Source organism: Macrotis lagotis, chromosome X (assembly GCF_037893015.1).
Source record: "Macrotis lagotis isolate mMagLag1 chromosome X, bilby.v1.9.chrom.fasta, whole genome shotgun sequence".
Lineage (NCBI taxonomy): Eukaryota > Metazoa > Chordata > Mammalia > Peramelemorphia > Peramelidae > Macrotis > Macrotis lagotis.
The window spans coordinates 43389597-43412507 of NC_133666.1; the positions used below are offsets into that span (position 1 = coordinate 43389597).

A 22911-nucleotide genomic window follows, 5' to 3' on the forward strand; every position below is an offset into this window, starting at 1 on the left:
ACCCTAAATGACATTAATTTCTAAAATTACAAATGGAAACAGAGAGCGAGGTAGCCCCATAAGAGTCTATTTTCTCACCCTTGGTTTACTTGGACAAAAGTGAAAACACATAAAACTTGAAAGGACAAGAAAATCACTTTGAAACTGTCTTGCTAACCCCTTGTAGCCTTCATGCAAGTTGTAAGAAGCTTCTCATTGCCATGTCTCTGCAATAGGCAGTTAACAAGTACACACCTTTGCCTTTGATTGATTCATAAGGTTATCAAACAGATGTTGTGAAGGTATCTGAAGATAGACCAGGTCAGTCTAGCCCACAAACCTTGGGGATAAAAGGAAAGAATATCAGAAGGCAAGAGCAGTCCAAACAGAAAGAAACCTGGGAGAAAAGAGTTGTCCAGAACAAAACTGGAAACTGAGTCAGAGACTCCCAATCAAAGGACAGCAATCAAACTCAAAAACCTACTAAGTTATTCCAATTCTACTCAAAAGCATAGAAACACGGACCTCCTCCAAGGTTATGGGATTTATTGATAATATCCAAAGTATTAGGAATATGCACCTAAAGGATTCAAGGACTGGCTCCACTGGCCACCCAATTTTCTGGCTGTCTATCCTGGACCACAAGAAGCAAAGCAAGCAGAATAGGTGGTAGGTTCTAGGTAAACTAGCCTTGTGTTGGACTACAGGCTAGGTCTGAGGGTCCAAGTTCCACAGAGAGATGCTTTATACTCAAGATGACAAAAGGGAGCTTCAGCCTTTTTCAAATGCACCAACTAGAGGAACAAACAAAGTCCAATCACCTTTTAAATACATCACTCATGAGTAAACTAGATAAGGAGGCACAAAGGGGTTGGGAGAATTTCTTTCAATATTGCAGGTGCTGCAGGCATGAATCTATAGATAGTTCCAACTATCCCCTCCTCCCTACAGGGTATGATGCTCCATCTGGCCAGACTGCATCATCTTACCATTTGATTACTGCTATACATAGGAGAAGTCACTAAAGGCCCTCCCAAAATTACTGCATTACCATTTAATCTACCTACCCCCCCCCGAAATAGTAAACATAAAAATCACATTAGCAGAGGAGTTCCTAATGAAATCCTAAACAAAGACAGAGAACAATACTTCAGGCATCAGGAGAGTCATTGTCTTTGATGTATTCAAGGTAGATGCCTAAAAGATTTGAGATTTCCAAGCTGGGGTGTAGGTTAATCATTGACCTTTATCTCCTTAGTCACAATTCTTAGTTTCTACCATTGGCTAGACGAATTGTCCTACATGGTCTGTAGGCAAGTGGTGAAAAGATATATAAAAAACCCTTCAACAGAGAATGCCCAACTTGTGTTCTTTTTATTCTCTAAGTGGTGAACACAAATAAGAACACCTATCCCCCCCCCCCACGCTCCCCACCCACACACATTGGGACAGTCCAATCCATAAGATACATGAAGCAAAGCAACCTAAATAGAAGGCAATATCATTTCTAAAAACTGGATGAAAATGAAACTTCCTTTCACATTAATGACTAAGAGGAGAATGTTAAATCAAAGGGATAGTTGCAATTATAAAAGATCACTGGCTCATAGTTGTAGAGCCATCAGGGACTTCAGAAATTGATTTAAATCTCCTCATTTTATACATGAGAAAGGGGACTAAGGAAGTTAAATGACTTACTTAAGATCACACAGAGAAGGACTAGGAACTAGTATCTTCTATATTCAGAGTCAGTTCTTTGCTGTATTAGACGTTTTCTACATGAAATTGAAATACTTTTATATATCAGCAAAATGCCACAAGAACTGTTGGTTGGAGAAAAATTGTTCTGAGTTACATATATCTCTGACTTAAGTATCATAAACAAAATATATGGGAAACTGACAGACACATAGGACAGAGAATCATTCTCCTATAGATACACAGTCAAGGGATATGAACAGATAAGGTCTCAAAAGAACTACAAATCACCAACCACCATATTAAAGATTGTTCAGAATCACTAGTAAGAAAAATATAAATGAAAACCACTTAGACTTCATCTCATACCCAGAAAACTTGTAAAGATGGAATTATTCAATATTAGAGATGGTGTGGAAGACAGCAGAACTGTGAACTGGTCCAAATGTTCTGGAAAATGATTAGGAATTATACAGCAACAACAAAAGGAGGGGGAAAAAGTGATTTAAATGCCCGATACTAGCTTAAGAAATCCTACTGCTGCATTTATACCCCAAGGAAATAAAAAAGACAGACTTTATATATACAAAAATATTAATAGTAGCATGTTTGAGGTAGCAAAGGACTAGAAATAAAGAAGGTACTCATCAATTAGGGAATAGATCAAAAATTCATAGTACACAATTGGAACAAAATACTATTGTACCATAGAAAAGATGATCATGTAGAATTCAAATAATCATGGGAAGACTTTTCTATGAACTGATGCAAAGCAAATAGGACTAAGAAACCAGAACTACAACATTCATGATTACAATACATGAAAAGAATAAAAGACTTTTGTAATTATATTGAGCAAGTTTGGCACCAAATGGCTAAGAAAATGTATCCTCTTCCTTTTGATAGTTATGTGGGTTACTATGGATGTGAAAATTTGTATATGCTATCAGATGTGTTGGTTTTGCTTTAAAAAATTTTTATTCTTCCTTATAAGGGAAGTCTCACAGAGCAGGGGAGAGAGAAAATACACATAAATAAATGAAATGGCAAAAGAGGAATCACTAAAATTATAGAAAAAATATAATTTTTAAAAGCTACATGGAGCCAGGCAGCTGTAAATGTCTTAACCCATTAGAGTAATGACTCAAATGTCTTTCACCCTATCCCAACTTCCCTGTCAGGTTATTCTTCCCTTATGATGAGGGCACACCCAGCTCTGAATCATAGAGGAGCTAGCCAACATGATTACTGAGATCCAGCTCTTGAGAGACTTCCCTCAAGTAAATGCATCAACCCTTGGCTCTAGTGAAGTAACTCAAATCTCTCTCTCATAGCTGGGGCATTAACTTTTCACAAGAGATGCTCATTTGAACTATAAATATACAGGCAAGCTGAAATGGAGGAGCAGTCCTCCATTCTGTGGTTATTTGAAAACATCTAAAGAGAATCCCATTTTTATCACCAGATCTAAAACTACTACTAAATTACTCCCTAGAATAAGCAGAAATTTCAAAAGGTATATTAGCTTTTGACTTCATCAAGATAATGGCTAAATCATTACTTAGATAACTTCTACCCCTTCTTTGCCTTACTATTTATCCGTTCTTTTACCATGCAATCTAACAGGTCAAAGCCATGACAAGGCCAATAAGACCATGGTGACATTGTATACTACCTACAAATTAAGGAATTTACAGGCTGGCATTACAAAATTTTGCTAGATCTAGTTTCCTATATTCTTATTTTTATACTGGTTAAGTTTGGATTCAGAATTGTCACTTCATGGAAAATCCTATTAAAAAAGCTGAACAGATATGTCCATGGTCAAAGAGATAAGAGTTGCTACTTTCTTAAAAATTAATACCTAGTCTTCATAGCACCTTTATTTTGGAATATAATCTTTTGTCTCCTATACTCAGTCAATCACCCTTTTGTCTAAAAAAGAAAAAGAAAAAAAATCAGTTCAAATCTGAGGCTGATGGTTATAAGCAGTTTTTCATTCTCAAAGTTCCCTCACATCTCTTTTATAAAGGGGAAGAGGGGAATGTCATCTCATCTGCTTTCCAGTATCAGTATTGCCATTATAATTATACAATATCCAGTTACTTTTTTTTTATTCTTCCATTCACAAAACAATTTCTGGTAATTTTTTTTCTTCCAAAGGTTGCTTTATAAGGCACTTTGAGGAAGATTTTTTTTTCTGTCCCTCTTCCCCTTTTAAAAACAGTGATAGGTAGATAGGTAGGATTCAAACTTGTAATTAGGTATATTTAAATTTATACAGGCAGGGGACTTCTCTACCCAATATACATACATCTCCCTGCATAGGGGCTGCCACTTCCAAGAAAGGAAAACCATGAGTATCTTCAAAAAACTTTAGCCAAGAGCTTTATGAGGCTATTTCCTGAATCCTTATCACTACTCCTACATATCCACCCAGAGCCAATTCAGTAGTCAGAATATACTTTCAAGGTCAGCATTACAGACCAAGGTCTATAAGCACTCTATAAGCAACCTATGAACCATCTCCCCTTGGTAGGTTGCCAATTCAACAATATGCCGGCCACATTAATAATTTCAAGCTCCAGTGTGGTTTCTCAATTTAGTATGGTTGCTAAAAGTGTACTGTTTAAGGTTCATAACCAAGAGCAAAATAGATTTACAAACTAATGCTTTCAGTACCCTATAATTTTCCCAATTAGTAAGGGACTCATGGTACTTTGATCCTTGGAGATGATGCCTCCCTCACAGTAATATGCTAGACTATATCAATACTATTAAAATCCTTTCCTAACTACTAACTGCATGGTTTTATAAAATTTTCTAAAACAATACTAAATATTTGTTGCTGTATAAATAAAAATATACAAAAAAACTGAAACGATTAAAAGAAACCACAAAAACAAAATATATGTGACAGTGGTACAAAGTGTACAGCTGATGATAAGTCCTACATCCTGCAGTATCATTAGCAGTTTAGTTAGTACTTGCCTTCTTCAATCTGCAGAAAAGCAGATCATCAATTAACCAGGAAAGGAGTGTAATTGATCTTCTTTTTCACTAGGTGGTGATATGCTCAAGCCACTAGGCAAATGTTTTCATCAAGGTATATGCAACATGCATGTGCAGGCTCTCCAGATGGTTTCAGTAGTCCCCATAACTCACCAGAAGCTACTTGCTTATACCTCTCAGACTCACCTTCTATAGTTCCTTCCCTTCCCATCTCACCACTATGGGTATAGCCAGACAGGTTTAGCTGCCCTCAGCAACCAGTTTCAAATGATAATCTGGGGGGAAGCAAAGTAAATATTGTGCTGAAAAAAATAAAATTAGGGAAATCTTCCTTTGGCTCTGAGTGGTCCAACCCTGACCCCGGCATGTAGGAAAACTGCTACCAACTAATGTCATTCGTAACATTCAAACAACTTTTCAGTGACCACATGGCTTATTAAATCACAGTATATGAGCTGTCACATAGCAAAGTGCCTTCTAGCTTATAGACGTGGAAAATTCTTTCCCAATAAGGGTAAGAATTACCTTTGGAACTTGCTGAATTCAACTCTGCTGAACAATCAGAGAAAACAGGAGAAAAGCACTGGGGTTTGGAATCAGTCTGGCTGACCTGATCCCACCAGCAGCTGGAGTTTCATAGGAACTACCATTTCAATTCCATCCCAGTCAAAAGACTCTCTCAGAACAGCAACAGTCCATGTCCCATCCACACTGTTCCATGGTTACTGTAGTTACTTAAGATCTGCCCCAACTTAGGCTGCAGCTAAAACAGCCACAGCAAGTAGCATGAGTCACAAACAGCCAGTAGTAGTGGAGACAATTATGGAGACAATAGTCTAAAATAGTGAACAAGGACAAAAGAACAGATAAAGAGTTTTTGTGATATGTACATTTACATTTTCCTACCTTTTTATTTTGGTCTCACTAATTAACTCTCCCCAGCCAAGTCTCTAAAGGGCATCAGGTATACCTAAGTCATGTCTTGTATCTCTACTACAATGGCACGGTACTACCATTTGCCAATTATTATCTACAATAAATGATCTAGAAAAGGCCACTCGCTCTCCTCACCCCAGAGTGCATTCCCTTATAATGTAGCAAATCCAGTCAAATCTAAACCGATCAAAACGAAAAAAAAAACTACCGATCAAAACTAAAAAAAAAAAAAAAAAACAACTAATTACTAATTTGCCAGAGGGTCCTATCAGAAAAATACATTCTGTATTTAGTGATTCAATATGATGATGCAATACTTTTATTCTCCTTTCACAAAAACCAACAGAATTTAATGTAGAGTTCTCCTTGAACCCCACCTCAAATAAAAATTTCAAAGCCTTTGCATAATATTTCTACATTCTGGATCCCATATGCAGGCAATAACAAGGAAGGCAAACCATAATAATCTCTTGGAAAACATGCTGTGATCGGGGGTGGGGGGTCCCTCCCATTGTAGATGACATCTCCTCAGGGCTAGGCCAGAAATGAATTACTTGGGGATACTGGTAGGGGGTAGGAAGATAAAGATTTACTAGTTGAGGAAATGAAGACAGTACTTTGACCCAAAGATTCAAAGAAGCATGTTACTAGCCTCCTCAATAGAGGAATTCACATCTGAAGGATGTGATGCATTTCCAGCCCCAGGCAGCTGATGCAGTGAGCTTGTAAGTCAATGTTCAAGTTATCTTTCTCAAGTATACAAATTGATTCCAGTTGAAATTAAACTTGAAATGCATTAAAAGTCTCTCCCCACTCTTCCCAAGAAAAACCATCCAATAGAATAAATCAAGGTTTCTCACCCTGCCCCCTATTTCAAAGAGAATACCATACTAAAGGAATGACATGAAAAACCCACTCACCCCCTCCTTTCTTGAATGATACCTTCATAGTCTTACTAGAAGAAAGGTCCACTAGGGCAACCTTGGCCAGTCCAATTACTTTCCGTATTAATCACAGATTAACTTCCAAGGAGCTCTCAATCCTGAGCTACAGGCCCTCTTTGCAGCTCCATGTTAGGTCTGTGTCTGGTCCATGTATCAAACCCCAGACTAGCAGGAGGGGATAGGCTTCTTGCCCTTCTTGCTCTAAATAGCCAAGTGGAAACATATATAAATTATTAAATTATACAATTTAATAAGCTATATAGAAAAGACACAATTGTGTATGGAATATCTATAGATAACTACTGAATTCCTAATTTTATAAAAATCTGTACATACACAGCTAACTACAGAACAGGATTTACATATACATAGGAAGACACACAATCTAACTGTTAACACAAAACAGGATGCAGAAGAGTGAATATATCATCTATCATTCCAAAGTCACTGATCATTTCTTGATTAGACATAGATGTGAAAAGGTCTGTCCTTATATGACTTAAAATACTTAAATTCTCCCAAAACAATGACTGAACTTTAAAGCATTTTATGAAGACCACAACTTCAAAGTTAATACAAATAACAACTCAATCCCTACAATTCCGAGGTAAATATTATAAACAGTAGGATCTTAGCTTTACAGATGAGGAAAGGGCAAGTAATTATGCTTGTGGTCACAAAGCTATCAAACATCAAAGGCAGCACTCAAGTCCACTGATCCAGAATTCAATATTCTCACAAAACTAAATCATTAATTTTTACTTCTAAATCTGGTGTTTTTCCTTCCTTTAGCTTTCTGTACTTATGAGCAAAGAAAAAACTGGAAGACAAGGCTAAACTGTTATCCTACAGCCTGGAATTCCCAAAGTTGACGTTTAAGGTCTTCATGCTCTTATTTAGAGGTTTTCAACTCAGAAAAATAAGTTCTCAGGACTGATCACTTCACAGTTTTAAGATGGCAATAAAAAATCCAAATCCAGAATTCACAATTCTTTCCAAATGTATGTAGGCAAGGTATCAGGACATTGACATACTGGGCAAAATTTAGTCAAGATTATGAATATACAATTATATCTATGGGAACTGAAAATAACTATCATCTTTCTTCTTAGCACCAGTTCCACATTACAAACTGATTATTGAACCCGTCAAATTATGCCCCATAAGCATCTCAAACTCATCATATACAAAAAGTTCTTCTGAAATTTCTCATTTCTTTCAAGGAGACCATGATTCTTTCAAGCAACAAGGGTCCAAAACCCCCGCGATGGCCTCAATTCACTCTAGAAAGTCAAACAACCAGTTGCCAAGTCTAGTTGATTTTACCTCTACATATCTCCCACTTTCATCCCCCTCCTCTCTACTCAACATGGGCCACAATACTAGTTCAGGTTGCCATCACTTTTCATCTGGACTAATCCAAAAACCTCCTAACTGGTTGTCCTATGCCAAGGCTCTCCCTGTCTAATCTACATACTGCCAAAATAATATTCCTAAAGCACAGGAGGCAATTCCTCTGTTACTCCTCTGCTCAGCAATCTCCAATAGCTGCTCTTTATTTGATTCCAGTCCCTGAGATCAAATAGAAATACATCTGACATTTAAAAACCTTTAGCTACCTTTACAAATTAAATATTCATTACTCCCCCTTCATGAACCCTATAATCCAGTCCCAGTGGTGTCAAGTTCAAATAGAAATGGGGGCCACTAAACCACAGGTAAGGATCCCTGCAAGCTGCAGACTGACCTAGAAATTACTATTATCTTGTATTTTATTTTTTATTTTGTTACCTAATTTCCTAACACATTCTAATCTGCTTCAGGTCACCTGTGGGAGTACTCTATGTGCTCACTTCTGGTCCAGGCAAACTGGCCTTCCTACTATTCCTCACACATTCTCTCTCTCATTGCCCTGCTTTTATAAAAGCACAGGTATGTATGTATGTATGTATGTATGTATGTATGTATATATATATGGATATTTCATGCCTCCCCATCTTTGTCTATTAGAAACCCTAGTTTCATTTAAAACAGCTCAAGAATCTTATTTTACATATTAGTACCCCTTCCTCCAGTTACCTTCTTTTCTTTGTATATATTTTATACAAAAATACCCAAGTGCATGTACACATATACTTCAACTTTCTCAAGAGAATATAAGCTCCATTAGGGCAGGGTCTATTTCATTTTTGTCTGTTTCTTCAGTGTATTGCACAATGACTGGCACACATTTTTTAATTTAATATTTTAGGGGCAGCTAGGTGGCATAGCAGATAGAGCACCAGCCCTGGAGTCAGGAGGATCTAAGTTCAAATCTGACCTCAGACACTTAATGATTACCTAGCTGTGTGACCTTGGGCAAGTCACTTAACCCATTGCCTTGCCAAAAATAAAATAGCAATAATTAAATATTTTATTTGCCCCAGTTACATATAAAAATAATTTTTAACATTTCATTTTTAACACTTTGAGTTCCAAATCCTCTTCCTTCCTTCCTTCCTACCCCCAACCCTCCCCCATTGAGAAGGCAAGCAATTTGATACAGGTTATACATGTCTAGTCATATAAAACATTTCCATAATAGTTATGTTGTGAAAGAAAATATAGACCAAAAAAAACTAACAAAGGGGGGAAAAAGGTAAGCTTCAATCTATAGAAAGATTATCAGTTCTTTCTCTAGAGAAGAATAGCATTTTTCATCACAAATACTTCAGAGGTGTATTGGATCATTGTATTGTTAGAAACTGTTGAGCCATTCACAGCTGATTATCTTAATTTTAACACATTTTACTTTGTATTAGCTTATTCAATCTTTGCAGATTTTCCTGAAGGCATCCTGCTCATCATTTCCTTTTTTGTCTTTTATAAGTATTAATTTATTTTTAACAAAGCTTTTATTTTATTTTTTCCAATTCTATGCAAAGATAGTTTTCAACATTCATCTTTTTGTAAGCTTTTGAAGTCCACATTTTTCTACCACTATCCCTTCCTTCTCCCCTCCCCATGACAGAATATCTGATATAGGTTGTACATCTACAATCATGGCACATAGTTCCATGATAGTAACATTTACACATGCTTGAGTTCATATTCTCTTCAACTGGTAGAACTTAAAAGTGCACCTGAATCACAACAGTAATGTTTATTAGAAAAATAATAATTCATATGTGAAACTTTTTTCAATTTATGGGAGTTACTTTTTCATATTAACACTGAATCATACTTCACATTTTGTACAAGCAAAACAAAGATCAAAATGATGCCTGGATTTGTTGATATCACACACACACAAAATAAACTTTTGTGGAACTTGCATACCCTCCCCTAAAACGAATGCATTCATGTACTCTCCCCAAACTTTTCTCAACACTCAACAGTGCACTTTCTTGTGCTCTTCCCAATGAGGTATTAGCACTTGTAAGTGCTAACCCTGTAATAATTCTGAATAGCAATAGAACCAGAAACATCAGACACTAGAACTTCTGAGCACTATGACTCCATTTGAGATGTTGTTGGGGTAGGGGATCAGTGAAAAAGACAGAAAGCAAACTCTAAAGCAAATTATGAGGCTCAAGAGTTTGGTGTCATAGCTAGTTCATTAAAAAAAATAAGTACATCTTGCTTTTTTTCCTCAATGAATAATAGACCTTCAGTTCTAGAAGCCCAAGCTCAGGGTATGCACTGACCCTCACAATTCCATTCTCTGGAACCCAGCCTGTTCAGACAAGTTCTTATTGTCAATTTTCAAGGGTGTGCCAACTACACATACACAGACACAGACACAGACACACACACACACACACACATGAACTAGGGCAGGGTGAAAAATAGATAGTATACATCAATATCTGGTCTAGTAGAAATATGGCCTTCAAAGAAATAATCCTCTAAAGGGTGGGGGGGAGGAAAAGTAAAGGAAGATATGGGATACCCTCCCTTCTTCCCTTCTAGAAGCAAAACCTCTTAAAAGTTCCCTTTGCCCTAAAGTAAGACAAATGAATAACTTAGCTAGAATAGAGATGTGTGGGGCAGCTAGGTGGCACAGTAGATAGAATAGAAATGTTTGCTGGTATATTTGAAGTTTTATACAATACAATAAACCTGGACCAACTCACTGTGTTGCCTTTAGGATTGGGATTTAAATATGGGGGGGAGGGGAGGGACTATACTTCCATTGCTAGTTCCCATTTGGAAAACAGCCCTTTCTTACTGTGGCTTTCATATGAGCCTAAAAGTAGCTGTCAGAGCTCAGTTTGGAGGGGATAAAATAGTCAATATAAAAGTATAATGTTGGCCACTCCCTTTTAAATTTGGCCTAATTCCTATTTCCTCACCATTCATAACTTTCTGCTTAGCCTCAGTTTCCTCATCAGCCTTACTGGAAAGGTATATGAATGTGTGTGTGAAAGGGGAGTATTGCAGCATGATTTGCTTTGTAGATGCTGTTTCATACCAATAACAGATAACATTTACAAAATACTTAGACAATCTGGATCTAACCTAAACTGGTTCTAACCCTAAATTTCTGGACTGACTGCACATTAGGCCCTTTCATACACTGCATGTTCCAGTCAAACAGCCAGCCCTTGCTCCACTCAGCTCTCAAAGTGATTTTCCTAAAGTCCAGGTCTGCATGACAGCATTCCCCTCTCCCCCCTAATCAATAAGTTTCATTGGGCTCCCTTATCATACCTAGGTTTAAATATAAAATCCTCTGGTATTCAAAGTCCTTCATAACCTGCCCCACCCACCTTTTATTTTTTTTATACCTTATACTGCCCCCCCACTGCCTTTTTTTTTTATTCTTGAACAAGACTTCATGTCCCAACTCCAGACATACCTTCTGGTTTGTCTCCCACTCCACTCCTTGGATGTCCTCCCTTGTCCTTATGTTTTCTAACTTCCCTGGTTTCTTTTAAGTTCCACCTTTCACAGAAAGTCTTTGCCCAATCCCACTTAATTATACAACCTTCTCCTTGTTGAACATTTCCAATAGGCCCAGTATCCAGCTTGTTTGTACAGTTGTTACTTGTGTATCATACCACCATTAGACTGTGAATACCCTGTCTTTCTCTGGATCCTCAACATGTAGCACATTAGGCTTTTAATTACTCTTTATTAGCTGACATGCTATTCCTTATACACAACATGCTATCTCCCTCCTCCATGCTTTCACAAGGCCTGTAGCTTCATTTAGGAAGAGCCCGGGGTCATCCTCTACAGGAGACGTTCTGGATGCCTCCAATTGTTAAGACTGCTCCCTTCTAAGTTGGGCTATCTCCACTACCACCAGAAGATGTTCCTCCAGGGCAAGTACTATTTTGTCTTTGCACCATCAACCCCAACTACAATGCCCAACACAAGATAAGGACCTCAAAACTGTGGTAAAAACCAGATTGCTTGCCTCCAGGCTCCAAGTCATTCCTACTAAGGTTCCTTGAATCTAGGACTGTCTAGGGATAGGAACAAAGACTCAGGTGACGGATCTGTTATGGTAAGGACCTTACCTAGAGGTCCAGATGCAAAGCCTGACACTAGGTCTTTATCACTGTTACCAGTATCAGAAGCTCAGACATCACATTTATCACCTCCAGGACCCAGTCTAGGAAAAATTTCCACCTCCTTGAAACTGCCTGAACCTCACTTACATGGCTTTTAATCTATAGATAATGAGCCCCAGTCACCAGGTATCTTATCTACAGAATCAGAACCTTAGACACTAGTTCCTTCACCTTCAAGACCCGGACCAAGCCCAGAGGCTCAAGCACCAGACCCTCCCCCATTAAGGACCAGAGTTTTAGACACCAGACTCTTCATTTCCAGGAAAATAGTCTCAGATCCTAGATAAAGCAAAGTGTCTTACATAGCAGGTACTTAATGAATGCTAGTTAAACCAATGAACTCAGACTCTCCTTTCAGTAGCATTAGCAAATAGCAGCAACTGAATTCATACAACCCAGCCTAGGAAATAAAAGGAACAGCAGCTAAGTCACAGAAAAGATGATCAACAATTGTGGAGAGTGTTCAAGTCTGGAGTCTGGAGTGGTAGTAGCTAGGTTCATATAGAAAATTTGGTAGAAGTCACTAGATTACACACAACAGACCATTGGCACCCCGTTGAGATTTTCCTTCTCTGAGACACTCATTTGATAATCCTGTAGAGGTGACAACAGACCAATTGTGGTTACTCTTTGGTTTCATTTCTATGCTTTCATTACTGCATTAGCAGGAGGAATAGTATGGGACATAGGGAGGAATGGATAAGGAGGGAGGGGAGGACACAAGAACTGTAAGCAAAATTGGACAGATCCCTTTATATGCACAAATGTAATTGGGATTTCTAGTAGGTTAACTGTGGTAGTACTGAATAACATTTAACTTTTAAAAAATAACAGTGAATTTAAAAATCAATCTGAACTTTTGAATTTTAAGTCATTTTTGGGAGGCACTTGTGGACTACAGACCTCTTGGGAATCAATTAAAAAGGTTAGGAATCATGGTGCTAGAGAGAAACAAGGGTGTGCCCTCTGTACAGTGCCTGAAACATCTCTGGACCTTATGGGTATCAACCCCAAGACCTTGAGACATTTTTATTAGTGGCTAGATGGCCCAGTGGGTAGAGCACCAGCTGTGAAGTCAGGAGGACCTAAGTTTAAATCCTGCCCTAGACACTTACTAGCTGTATGACCTTGGACAAATCACTTAGCCTTGATTGATTCACATTCCAGGACATCTCCAGTCTTCCCTATTCATATCTGACTATAGATTCCACATGGCTTCCTGAGGAGAAAGTGAGACTGGTGACTTATCACAGCATCTCCTCAGTTAAAAGCAATTCACTTACATGTCATAGCATCATCTCCCTGATATCATGGTATTCTTGAGGACAGACCAAAAAACAGTAACAATCACCACCTAAAACAATTCAAATGGCCTCAGATCTTCATTTTGGCTCTTAAATTCTTATCCCTGACTAGACAAATACTTAAAGACTGAAGAAACCTATTTCAATTTTCTCTTATATCCTCTTGGTTAGAATATTAACAGTTAAGCTCATAATTAGGATCAACAGGATGTTCTACATGTTTTGAGAATAAATAAGATGCTTCAGGAGAAAGATGAGTACTCAAGAGATCTAATTAGAAATCATCCAAAATGGCAATGAAGATAGCTAGGTTGACTAAGTCACTTGCCTTTCTGGGAATCAATTCCATTATTAACATTCCACTTCTTAAAATTCTAGAACTTATTTTTCTTTAAAATCCTTATTGCTAAGTCCTCTCTACCCCTCTTCCATCTTCTAACAGTGGACACATTCCCCCACTATTCCATCACACAATACAAAATGGTTGAAGGTAATGGCACATACATGTTTGTATGGGGGAAGTCATTACCTTTGAAGACAGCCTATCCTTGTGTGGATTATAGTAGTTGTGAGGAATTTTTACCTTATTTATTTACATCAAACTCAAGTCCCCGGGTCTCTTAGATCAGCATTCTGCAAGCAGAACAGACCTAAGCTTTCTTCCAAAGGGTTACCCTTGTAATCTTTTAAAAGTCATCAAACAAGGACAATCCTGAGAGACCTGTTATAGACAATGTCTTCAACATCCAGAGACAAAGCTATGGAGTCTGAATGCATATCAAAGCATTCTAGGTTCACTTTTTAAAACACCTTTTATGTTTTTTTATTTCTTTTGCATGTTTTTTCCTCTTAGTTCTAATTCCTCATTAACAACATGATTAAGATGAAAATATGTTTAACATGATTGTACTTACACAACTTTTAGCAGATTATGAACACTTGGAAGGAGAGCAGGAAGGGAGGGTGGTAGAAAAACTAGGGACTTACAAATGTGCAAATGAACAAATGTTGAAAACTACCTTTGCATGGAATTAGAAAAATAAAGAACAAAATGAAGAAGAAAAAAATATGTATATGTATATATGTATATGTATATGCGCCATCAAAGATGGTGTCTACATAAATTAAAGAACACCTACCTTGCTTGAAGACCTCCAGGGAGAAGTAAATTGACCTTTCCGAGGTAGCACATTCCATCTTGAGATAATTGCTAGTTTTTCCTTATTTCCTTATGTTGAGCCTGAACACCAAAAGTTCTATTTTTAACAGCAAGGCTGCACTCTGAGTAGCATATAAAGCATCCTCCAGTGACTGTTCAACACAGTAAAAAGTTTAGTAAAAGGATGGCAGGACATCCAGTTAAAAAAAATAAAACTATATGCTAAGTTGGAGAAGGAGGTGGGAGAGAAGAAACACTCACTGTTGCCCTCCTTCCCTGTGTTCTGCCCTTTGCTTTCACCAAAAAGGCCTCATGGCGTCAAAGACATGAAGGCTTGCTACTGTGGAGCATCTGCCATCTCCAGGCCAGCCCCTTCTGAGAGACCTAAGAACTTTGTCCTGCCTCCTACCACGCCTGCAGAGACTTCCAGCACGGGGATGCCCTTCCAATCTGGCAGGGGCTAGGGTAGAGGGATTTTTTTAATAAAAGCAATATTGTGTGGGAGAAGTGGAGGCAGGCCTCGACCCCCCGCCAAGTTAAATACTCATTCTCCATTGATCCTCCAATATGGTTAAAAGCTTTAGTAAAGGATGGCAGGGGATCAATTAAAAAAAAATGAAATGATCACTATTCAGTGGGGGGTAAGGGGGATCACTACCCAGTGGGGGTAAAGGGGATCACTACCTGGTGGGGGGTAAGGGGGATCACTACCTGGTGAGAGGTAAGGGGGATCACTACCCGATGGGGGGTAAGGGGGAATCACTACCCAGTGGGGGGTAAGGGGGATCACTACCTGGTGGTGGATAAAGGAGAATCACTACTCAATGGGGGATAAGGGGGATCATTACCCAGCGTGGGATAAGGGGGATTACAACACTGGGTAAGGGAGATCACTACCCAGTGGGGGATGAGGGGGATCACTACCCAGGGGGAGCAGGTAAGGGTGATCATTACCCGGTGGGAGGTGAGGGGGATCACTACCCAGTGGGGAGTAAGGGAGATCAATAGCCAGTGGGGGGTAAGGGGGAAATCACTACCTGGTGGGGGTAAAGGGGATCACTACCTGGTGGGGGTAAAGGGGGATCACTACCCAGTGGCGGTAAAGGGGATCACTACCTGGTGGGGGGTAAGGGGGATCACTACCTGGTGGGGGGAAAGAGGGATCATTACCCAGTGGGGGTAAAGGGGATCACTACCTGGTGGGGGGTAAGGGGGATCACTACCTGATGGGGGGTAAGGGGGAATCACTACCCGGTGGTGGATAAAGGAGAATCACTACTCGATGGGGGATAAGGGGGATCACTACCCAGCGTGGGATAAGGGGGATTATAACACTGGGTAAGGGAGATCACTACCCGGTGGGGGATGAGGGGGATCACTACCCAGTGGGGAGTAAGGGAGATCAATAGCCAGTGGGGGGGTAAGGGGGGGTATCACTACCCGGCAGGAGGTAATGGGGAATCACTACCTGGTGAAGGGTAAGGGGGATCACTACCCGGTGGGGGGGTAAGGGGGATCACAACCTGGTGGGGTGTAAGGGGGATCACTACCCAGTGGGGGTAAGGGTATCACTACCTGGTGGGGTTTAAGGGTCATCATTACTCGGTGAGGGGTAAGGGGGATCACTACCAGGTGGGGGTAAGGGGGATCACTAGCCAGTGGGGGGTAAGGGGATCACTTACCCGGTGGGGGATAAGGGAGATCACCACCTGGTGGGTGGTAAGGGTGTTTACTACCTGGGGGTAAGGGGGAATTACTACCCAGTGGGGGGTAAGCGAGATCACTACCTGGTGGGGGGAAGGGGGTTCACTACCCCAGGTAAGTGGAAATCACTACGTGGTGGGGGGTAAGGGGCATCACAACCCTTTGGGGTGCAAGGGGGATCACAACCCCTGTAGGGGGTAATGAGGATCAGTACCTAGTGGGGGATAAGGGGGTTTACTACCCAGGGATAAGGGGAATCACTACCCAGTGGGGGGAAGGAAGATCACTACCCATTGGGGGTAAGGGGGAAATCACTACCCAGTGGGGGATAAGAGGTATCACTGCTGAGTCGGGGGTCAGGGGGATCACTACCTGGGGGTAAGGAGTATTCACTACATGGTTGGGGTGAGAGGGATCGCTACCCAGTGGGGGGTAAGGGGGGTGTGAAGGGATACTTACGTTCTCCTGTTATGGCCATGGGTGCCTTGTTTTGCCATTCCAGCGAAAAGGTCCCATGGCGTCGACATCCCGAAGGCCTGTATGCAGGCTGGCACCTTCGCAGAGCTTCAGGCTCTGCTGCCGGCTTAGAATTTTGCGCACGCTCCATGGAGCCCAGATCACACATGGCCCCCCTGTTGTATGCAGCGCCCCCCCCAGTCTAATGCTTCTCCCACCGGGTCCCCCCTCCCATCTGGCAGGGAATAGGGGGGAAGGGTTTTTTATAAGGGCAGTATGGGGGGGGGGGAAGGAGCACTGAGTGCAGGGGAAGGTCTTGAATCTCAGGTGGGGGGCGGGGGGGTGCAAGGTCGCGAAAAGGGCCAGGGCCAGCGAGGCATGGTGGCTGAAGGCTGGGAGCTTTCTTCCCGCCCTTTTCCCCCCACGGCTTCCCTCAATCTGGTCGGTCCCTTCCTCCCCAAGTGCACCGGCCGGTATTTTTCCTCCCTTGGGCCTTCCTCCCTGCAAGTCCCCTCCCCTGCCCTTGCTCTCCTCCCCAGCTCCTGCACTCCCGACCCAGGCCATCGCCTTCTCCCTCAGCCCATCTCGTCTCCCACGCTGAGAAAAGTCGAGCGAACTTTCCCTCTACACACTACTCACGAACTACCTCCGCCTCGGGATGCTCCGCCTTTGGGCGCATGCTCAGTAGGCTGCCGCGGCCGCCCCACCCGAGTCTGCTCACCCCCCTCCCGTCGCCTGGAATCTTAGGACCCGAAGCGTTCCTCAGGGTCTGGTGCGCATGCTCAGAATCTTTACGGAAGCCGGCTAGGGAGGAGTAGGTGGTTGGGGGGTGGGGGGTGGGGGAGAGGAGGCGGCCTTTAGGGCCTGGGGAGGAGGAGAAGGGGGAGGAGGAGGGGAGGAGGCTGGGGCTGAGGAGGAAAGACAGCGACCCGAAGCAGCGGCGGGACCAGGGGCACCATGAATCCGTTGTGACGCGCGAGGAGAGCGGTGTCGGGGAGGAAGAAGAGGAGCAAGCAGCGGACTTCTTCGCCATGAACCTGAGGGGCCTCTTCCAGGACTTTAACCCAAGGTGAGGCCGCACAGCGCTGCACCCCCTCCCCCGGGAAGTGAAGGGCCAGAGACACCGGGAGGGAAGAGGCGGGGGGGGGGGGGCAGGGAGGGCAGCTTTGGGGGTGGCCTAGGAAGGAGCCCCGGGAGTTGGAGCTAGGAGCCCCCTCTGCTTCCTCTTTGCCTGGAACGACCCTTGTTCTCCTTCATTCTTCCCTTCCTCTGACATGCCCATCAGTTCCCCTCACCCCTCCTAGGCCAAACGTCGGCTGTCTGCTCTCAAGTTGTTTGTCAGTTCACACACACACACACACACACACACACACACACACACACACACACACACACACACGCGCGCGCGCGCGCGCACACGCACACGCGCGCACACACACACACGCGCGCGCGCGCACACACTCAGCCACACTGCCAACAGACTGCTTCCACGCCTCCCCCCTTCATTGTTTTCTCCACTTCCTTCTCTGTCTCTTGCTCTTTCTTTTTCCCACCTCCTCTGCCCTCCAGGGTCAGTATCAAACCTCTAAAATGTCTCTCACCCTAGTGTGACTACCCTGCCCTCTCGACCTCCTACTCCAAACCCTTAAGGTTTTCCTTGGTTTTCCCACCCTACACTTGGGGATCCCTTCATTTTCCTTTTATTTATTTTGCTGAATTTTTATCTGGAACCCAGCCTGGAGTTGATAGCAAGATACACTGGTACTTGCCTTGCATGGCATCTTTTAATGAGAAACTTAGAATTTTCCACCTTACCTCATTATATACTGCTTAGTAGGTATTACTGAAGCCTTCCCTCTGTGATTATCTCCCATTTACACTGTATATGTGTGCGTGTATAGATAGATATAGACATAGATGATATAGATATATAGATATGTACGTACATATAGATATAGATGATATAGATATACCCATGTGTGTATATATAGATACACATATAGATGACATAGATATGTATGTTGTGTATACATATACATGATATGCTTATGCATGTCTGTATATATGAATATACATATAGGTAATATATATGTAATATGTATATAGATAAAGATATACTGATATGTGTGTATATAGAGATATACATATGTATACCTACATATACATGACATAGCTATAAATATATAGATATGTATATACATATATAGATGATAAATACATGTATTGTATAGATAAATACATGAATATAGATGATATAAATATAGTTATGTATGTATAGGTATACTTATATGTATATACAGATGAATATATAGATGATACATATAGATATGTGTGTATATATAAAGATGATATAGATAGACTTATATATGTGTATAGATAGATATACATATAGAAGATGTAGATATAGATGTGTATATGTATATGGAGAGATATGGATGATATAGCTATAAATATATACATAGATATATACATATACAGATGATAAATGCATCTATACATACATATATAGATAGATATTATAGATATATAGATATACTTATGTATGTATATAGATATATAAGTGATATAGATATACTTATGTATGTGTATATATAGATATACATATAGAAGATATAAATATACAGATATAGATATAGATATAGATGATATTCTATATACATATAGATATGTATATATAGATGATATGTAGATGTATGTTATATAGATACATGCACACCTAGATATATGATATAGATATGGATATATGGATATACATATAGATGGTATAGATGTGTAGATGTAGATATAGTTGATATAGCTATATAGATATCTATGTATATAGATATATAGATGATATAGGTATGTATTGTATAGATAGATACATACATATATAGATGGTATAGACATATATGTGTATGTATAGATATTCATATGAATAATATAGATATATATGATATAGATATGTATATAGACATATAGATGATATAGATATAGATGTGTGTATATATATGGAAACACATATAGATGATATATATATATAGAGAGAGACAATATAAATACACTTATATATGATATATAGATATGCACATATATGACATAGATATGCATAGATATAGACATTGATGATATATTTATGTATATATAGATATACATATACATGATAGCTATACATATATATGCATACATATACATAAAGATAATATAGATATACTTATATGTGTATATACATAGATATACATATAGAAGATATAGGTATAGATATGTATGTTTATATAGATAATATAACTAAATATATACATATGTATTTATATATACATGATAAATAGATGTGTATTATATAGATACATAAAGGTAGATATAGATATCTACATCTATATATAGATATAGATGATATAGATATATTTATGTATATATAGATATACAGATATAGATATGTATGTGTAAAGAGATATAGATATACTTATATGTGTATATAGATACACATATAGAAGATATACATATGTATATATGATATAGCTATGAATATATAAATATGCATGTATATACATATATACATGATAAATAGATGTGTATTTTATAGATACATACATAGATATATGGATATGCATGTATATAGATATAGATGATATAGATATACTTATGTATATATAGATATACATGTAGAAGATATATATATAGATAGATGATATAGCTATAAATATATAGATACATATATACACATATATAGATGACAGATATATGTATGTAAATATATAGATATACATATAGATGACAGATTATAGATATGTATATATAAAGATGACATGCTTCTATTTGTATATATATGTATAGAAGATATAGATATAGATGATATAGATATAAATATATAGACATATATGTATATACATATATAGATGATAAATAGATGCATGTTTTATACATACATAGATATAGATAGATGATATAGATATACTTGTGTATGTATATATGGATATACATATAGATGATAGATATAGATTTGTATGTATATACATAGATGGAGATGATATACATATACTTATATATGTGTATATATAGATATACAAATAGAAGATATAAATATAGATATGTATGTGTAGATACAGATATAGATGATGTAGCTATATATATGTATATATAGATATATAGATGATATATAGTTGTGTGTTATATAGATACATACACACATATATACAGATAGATGGTATAGATATGTGTATGTATAGATATACATATAGATGGTATAGATATATGTGTATATATAGATATAGATATAGATGATATATCTATAGATATATGGATATGTGTGTATATAGATTTATATAGATGTGTATTGTATAGATAAATACATAGATATTGATAGATGATATAGTCATATAGATGATATAGATATGTATGTGTATGGATATAGATGATATAACTACAGCTATAGAGATGATATGTATGTGTATATACATATATAGATATATAGATGATATAGATATAAATGTATATGTGTATATAGATACATAGATATAGATATGTATGTGTATATAGACATATAAATGATATAGATAAAAATATGCATGTTTATATATAGATGATATAGCTATAAGTATATAGATATATACGTATATATAGATGTGTACATGATATAGATGTATATGTGTATATAGTTAGATAGATACATATATAGATCTAGATGATAGAGATGTATATTTATATATAGATATATTTAGATGATATAGATATATAGATATAGATGATATAACTATAATATAGATATATATGTATATATACACATATAGATATTTAGGTGATATAGATATAAATGTGTATGTTTACATATAGATAGATTGATAAATATATAGATATAGATATAGATATGTGTATATATAGATATAGATGATATAGATATACATGTGTATGTGTATATTTAGATAGATACGATATAGATGATATAGATCTGTATGTGTATATACATATGGATATAGATGATATAACTATAGATATATTGATGATATATGTATATACATATAGATATAGATGATGTAACTATAGATATATAGATGATATGTATGCGCATATGTATAGATAGATGCATATATAGATATGCTGTATGTGTATATATATAGACATAGAGGATATATAGATACGTATGTGTATATATAAATGGTATAGATAAGTATATATAGATATAGATGATGTAACTATAACATAGATTATATGTATGTGTATATACACATATAGATATATAGATGATATAGATATAAATGTGTATATGTATATATAGATATATGAATATGTATGTGTATAGATATATAGATATAGATGTGTATGTATATATAGATAGATACATATAAAGATATAGATGATATAGATATGTATATGTATATACACAGATATAGATGTTCTAACTATAGATATATTGATGATATTTATGTATATACATATGGATATAGATGCTATAACTATAGACATATAGATGATATGTATGTGTGTGTGTATATATATATCTATAATATATATATATATATATATATATATATTATAGATATAAGCCTGTATGTATACATAGGTAGATACATATATAGATATACATATAGCTAATATATATATGTATATATACATACAGATGATATAGCTATATAGATATAGATATAGATATAGATGTGTATATAAATATATCAATATAGCTATAGATGATATACATATATAAATATGTATATATAGATATAGATGTGTATGTGTATGTATATAGATACAGATATAGATGATTTACATATAGATGTGGATATAGATGATATAGCTGTAGATATGTATATAGAGACACATATGTGTATATATAGGTATAAATATAGATGATGTAGCTATAGGTATGTATGTGGATATAGAGTTAAATAGATATGTATATAGAGAGATATAGATATAGATGATATAGATATATATTACATCTATGTGCAGTTATTTGAACCTTGTCTCCCTCATTAAACTGTGAGCTCTTTGAAGACAGATTGTAATTTTTCCTTTCGTGTATCCCACAGTTTAGCACAATACAAATGTTTGTTGACTGACTCATTGAAGCAAGAACTAGGTAACTTATTTGACAGATGGAAAAACTGAAGTAGAAAAGTCATGATTTACCTCATCACATTAGTCATGAGCCAGGTTATGTATTTTCCTATATTCAGCAATGCCTCTGT

General features: G+C 37.9%; 1 protein-coding gene and 1 long non-coding RNA gene across 2 annotated transcripts in view; one reads left to right on the plus strand and one right to left on the minus strand.

Moving 5' to 3' along the window:
• The window catches only part of LOC141499889 (uncharacterized), a 49044-nt gene extending 31727 nt beyond the window's left edge, over positions 1-17317 (minus strand). The window contains exons 1-2 of the long non-coding RNA XR_012471783.1: positions 16757-17317; positions 14574-14674 (exon numbers count right to left, since the gene is read on the minus strand). This is a non-coding gene — a long non-coding RNA (uncharacterized LOC141499889). The remainder of the gene's footprint in view (positions 1-14573; positions 14675-16756) is intronic.
• Positions 17318-17653: 336 nt separating this feature from the next.
• The window catches only part of TMEM185A (transmembrane protein 185A), a 30236-nt gene continuing 24978 nt past the window's right edge, over positions 17654-22911 (plus strand). The window contains exon 1 of the mRNA XM_074208576.1: positions 17654-17822. Within this exon, the coding sequence (XP_074064677.1) occupies positions 17785-17822 (38 nt within the window). The 5' untranslated portion in view covers positions 17654-17784. The remainder of the gene's footprint in view (positions 17823-22911) is intronic.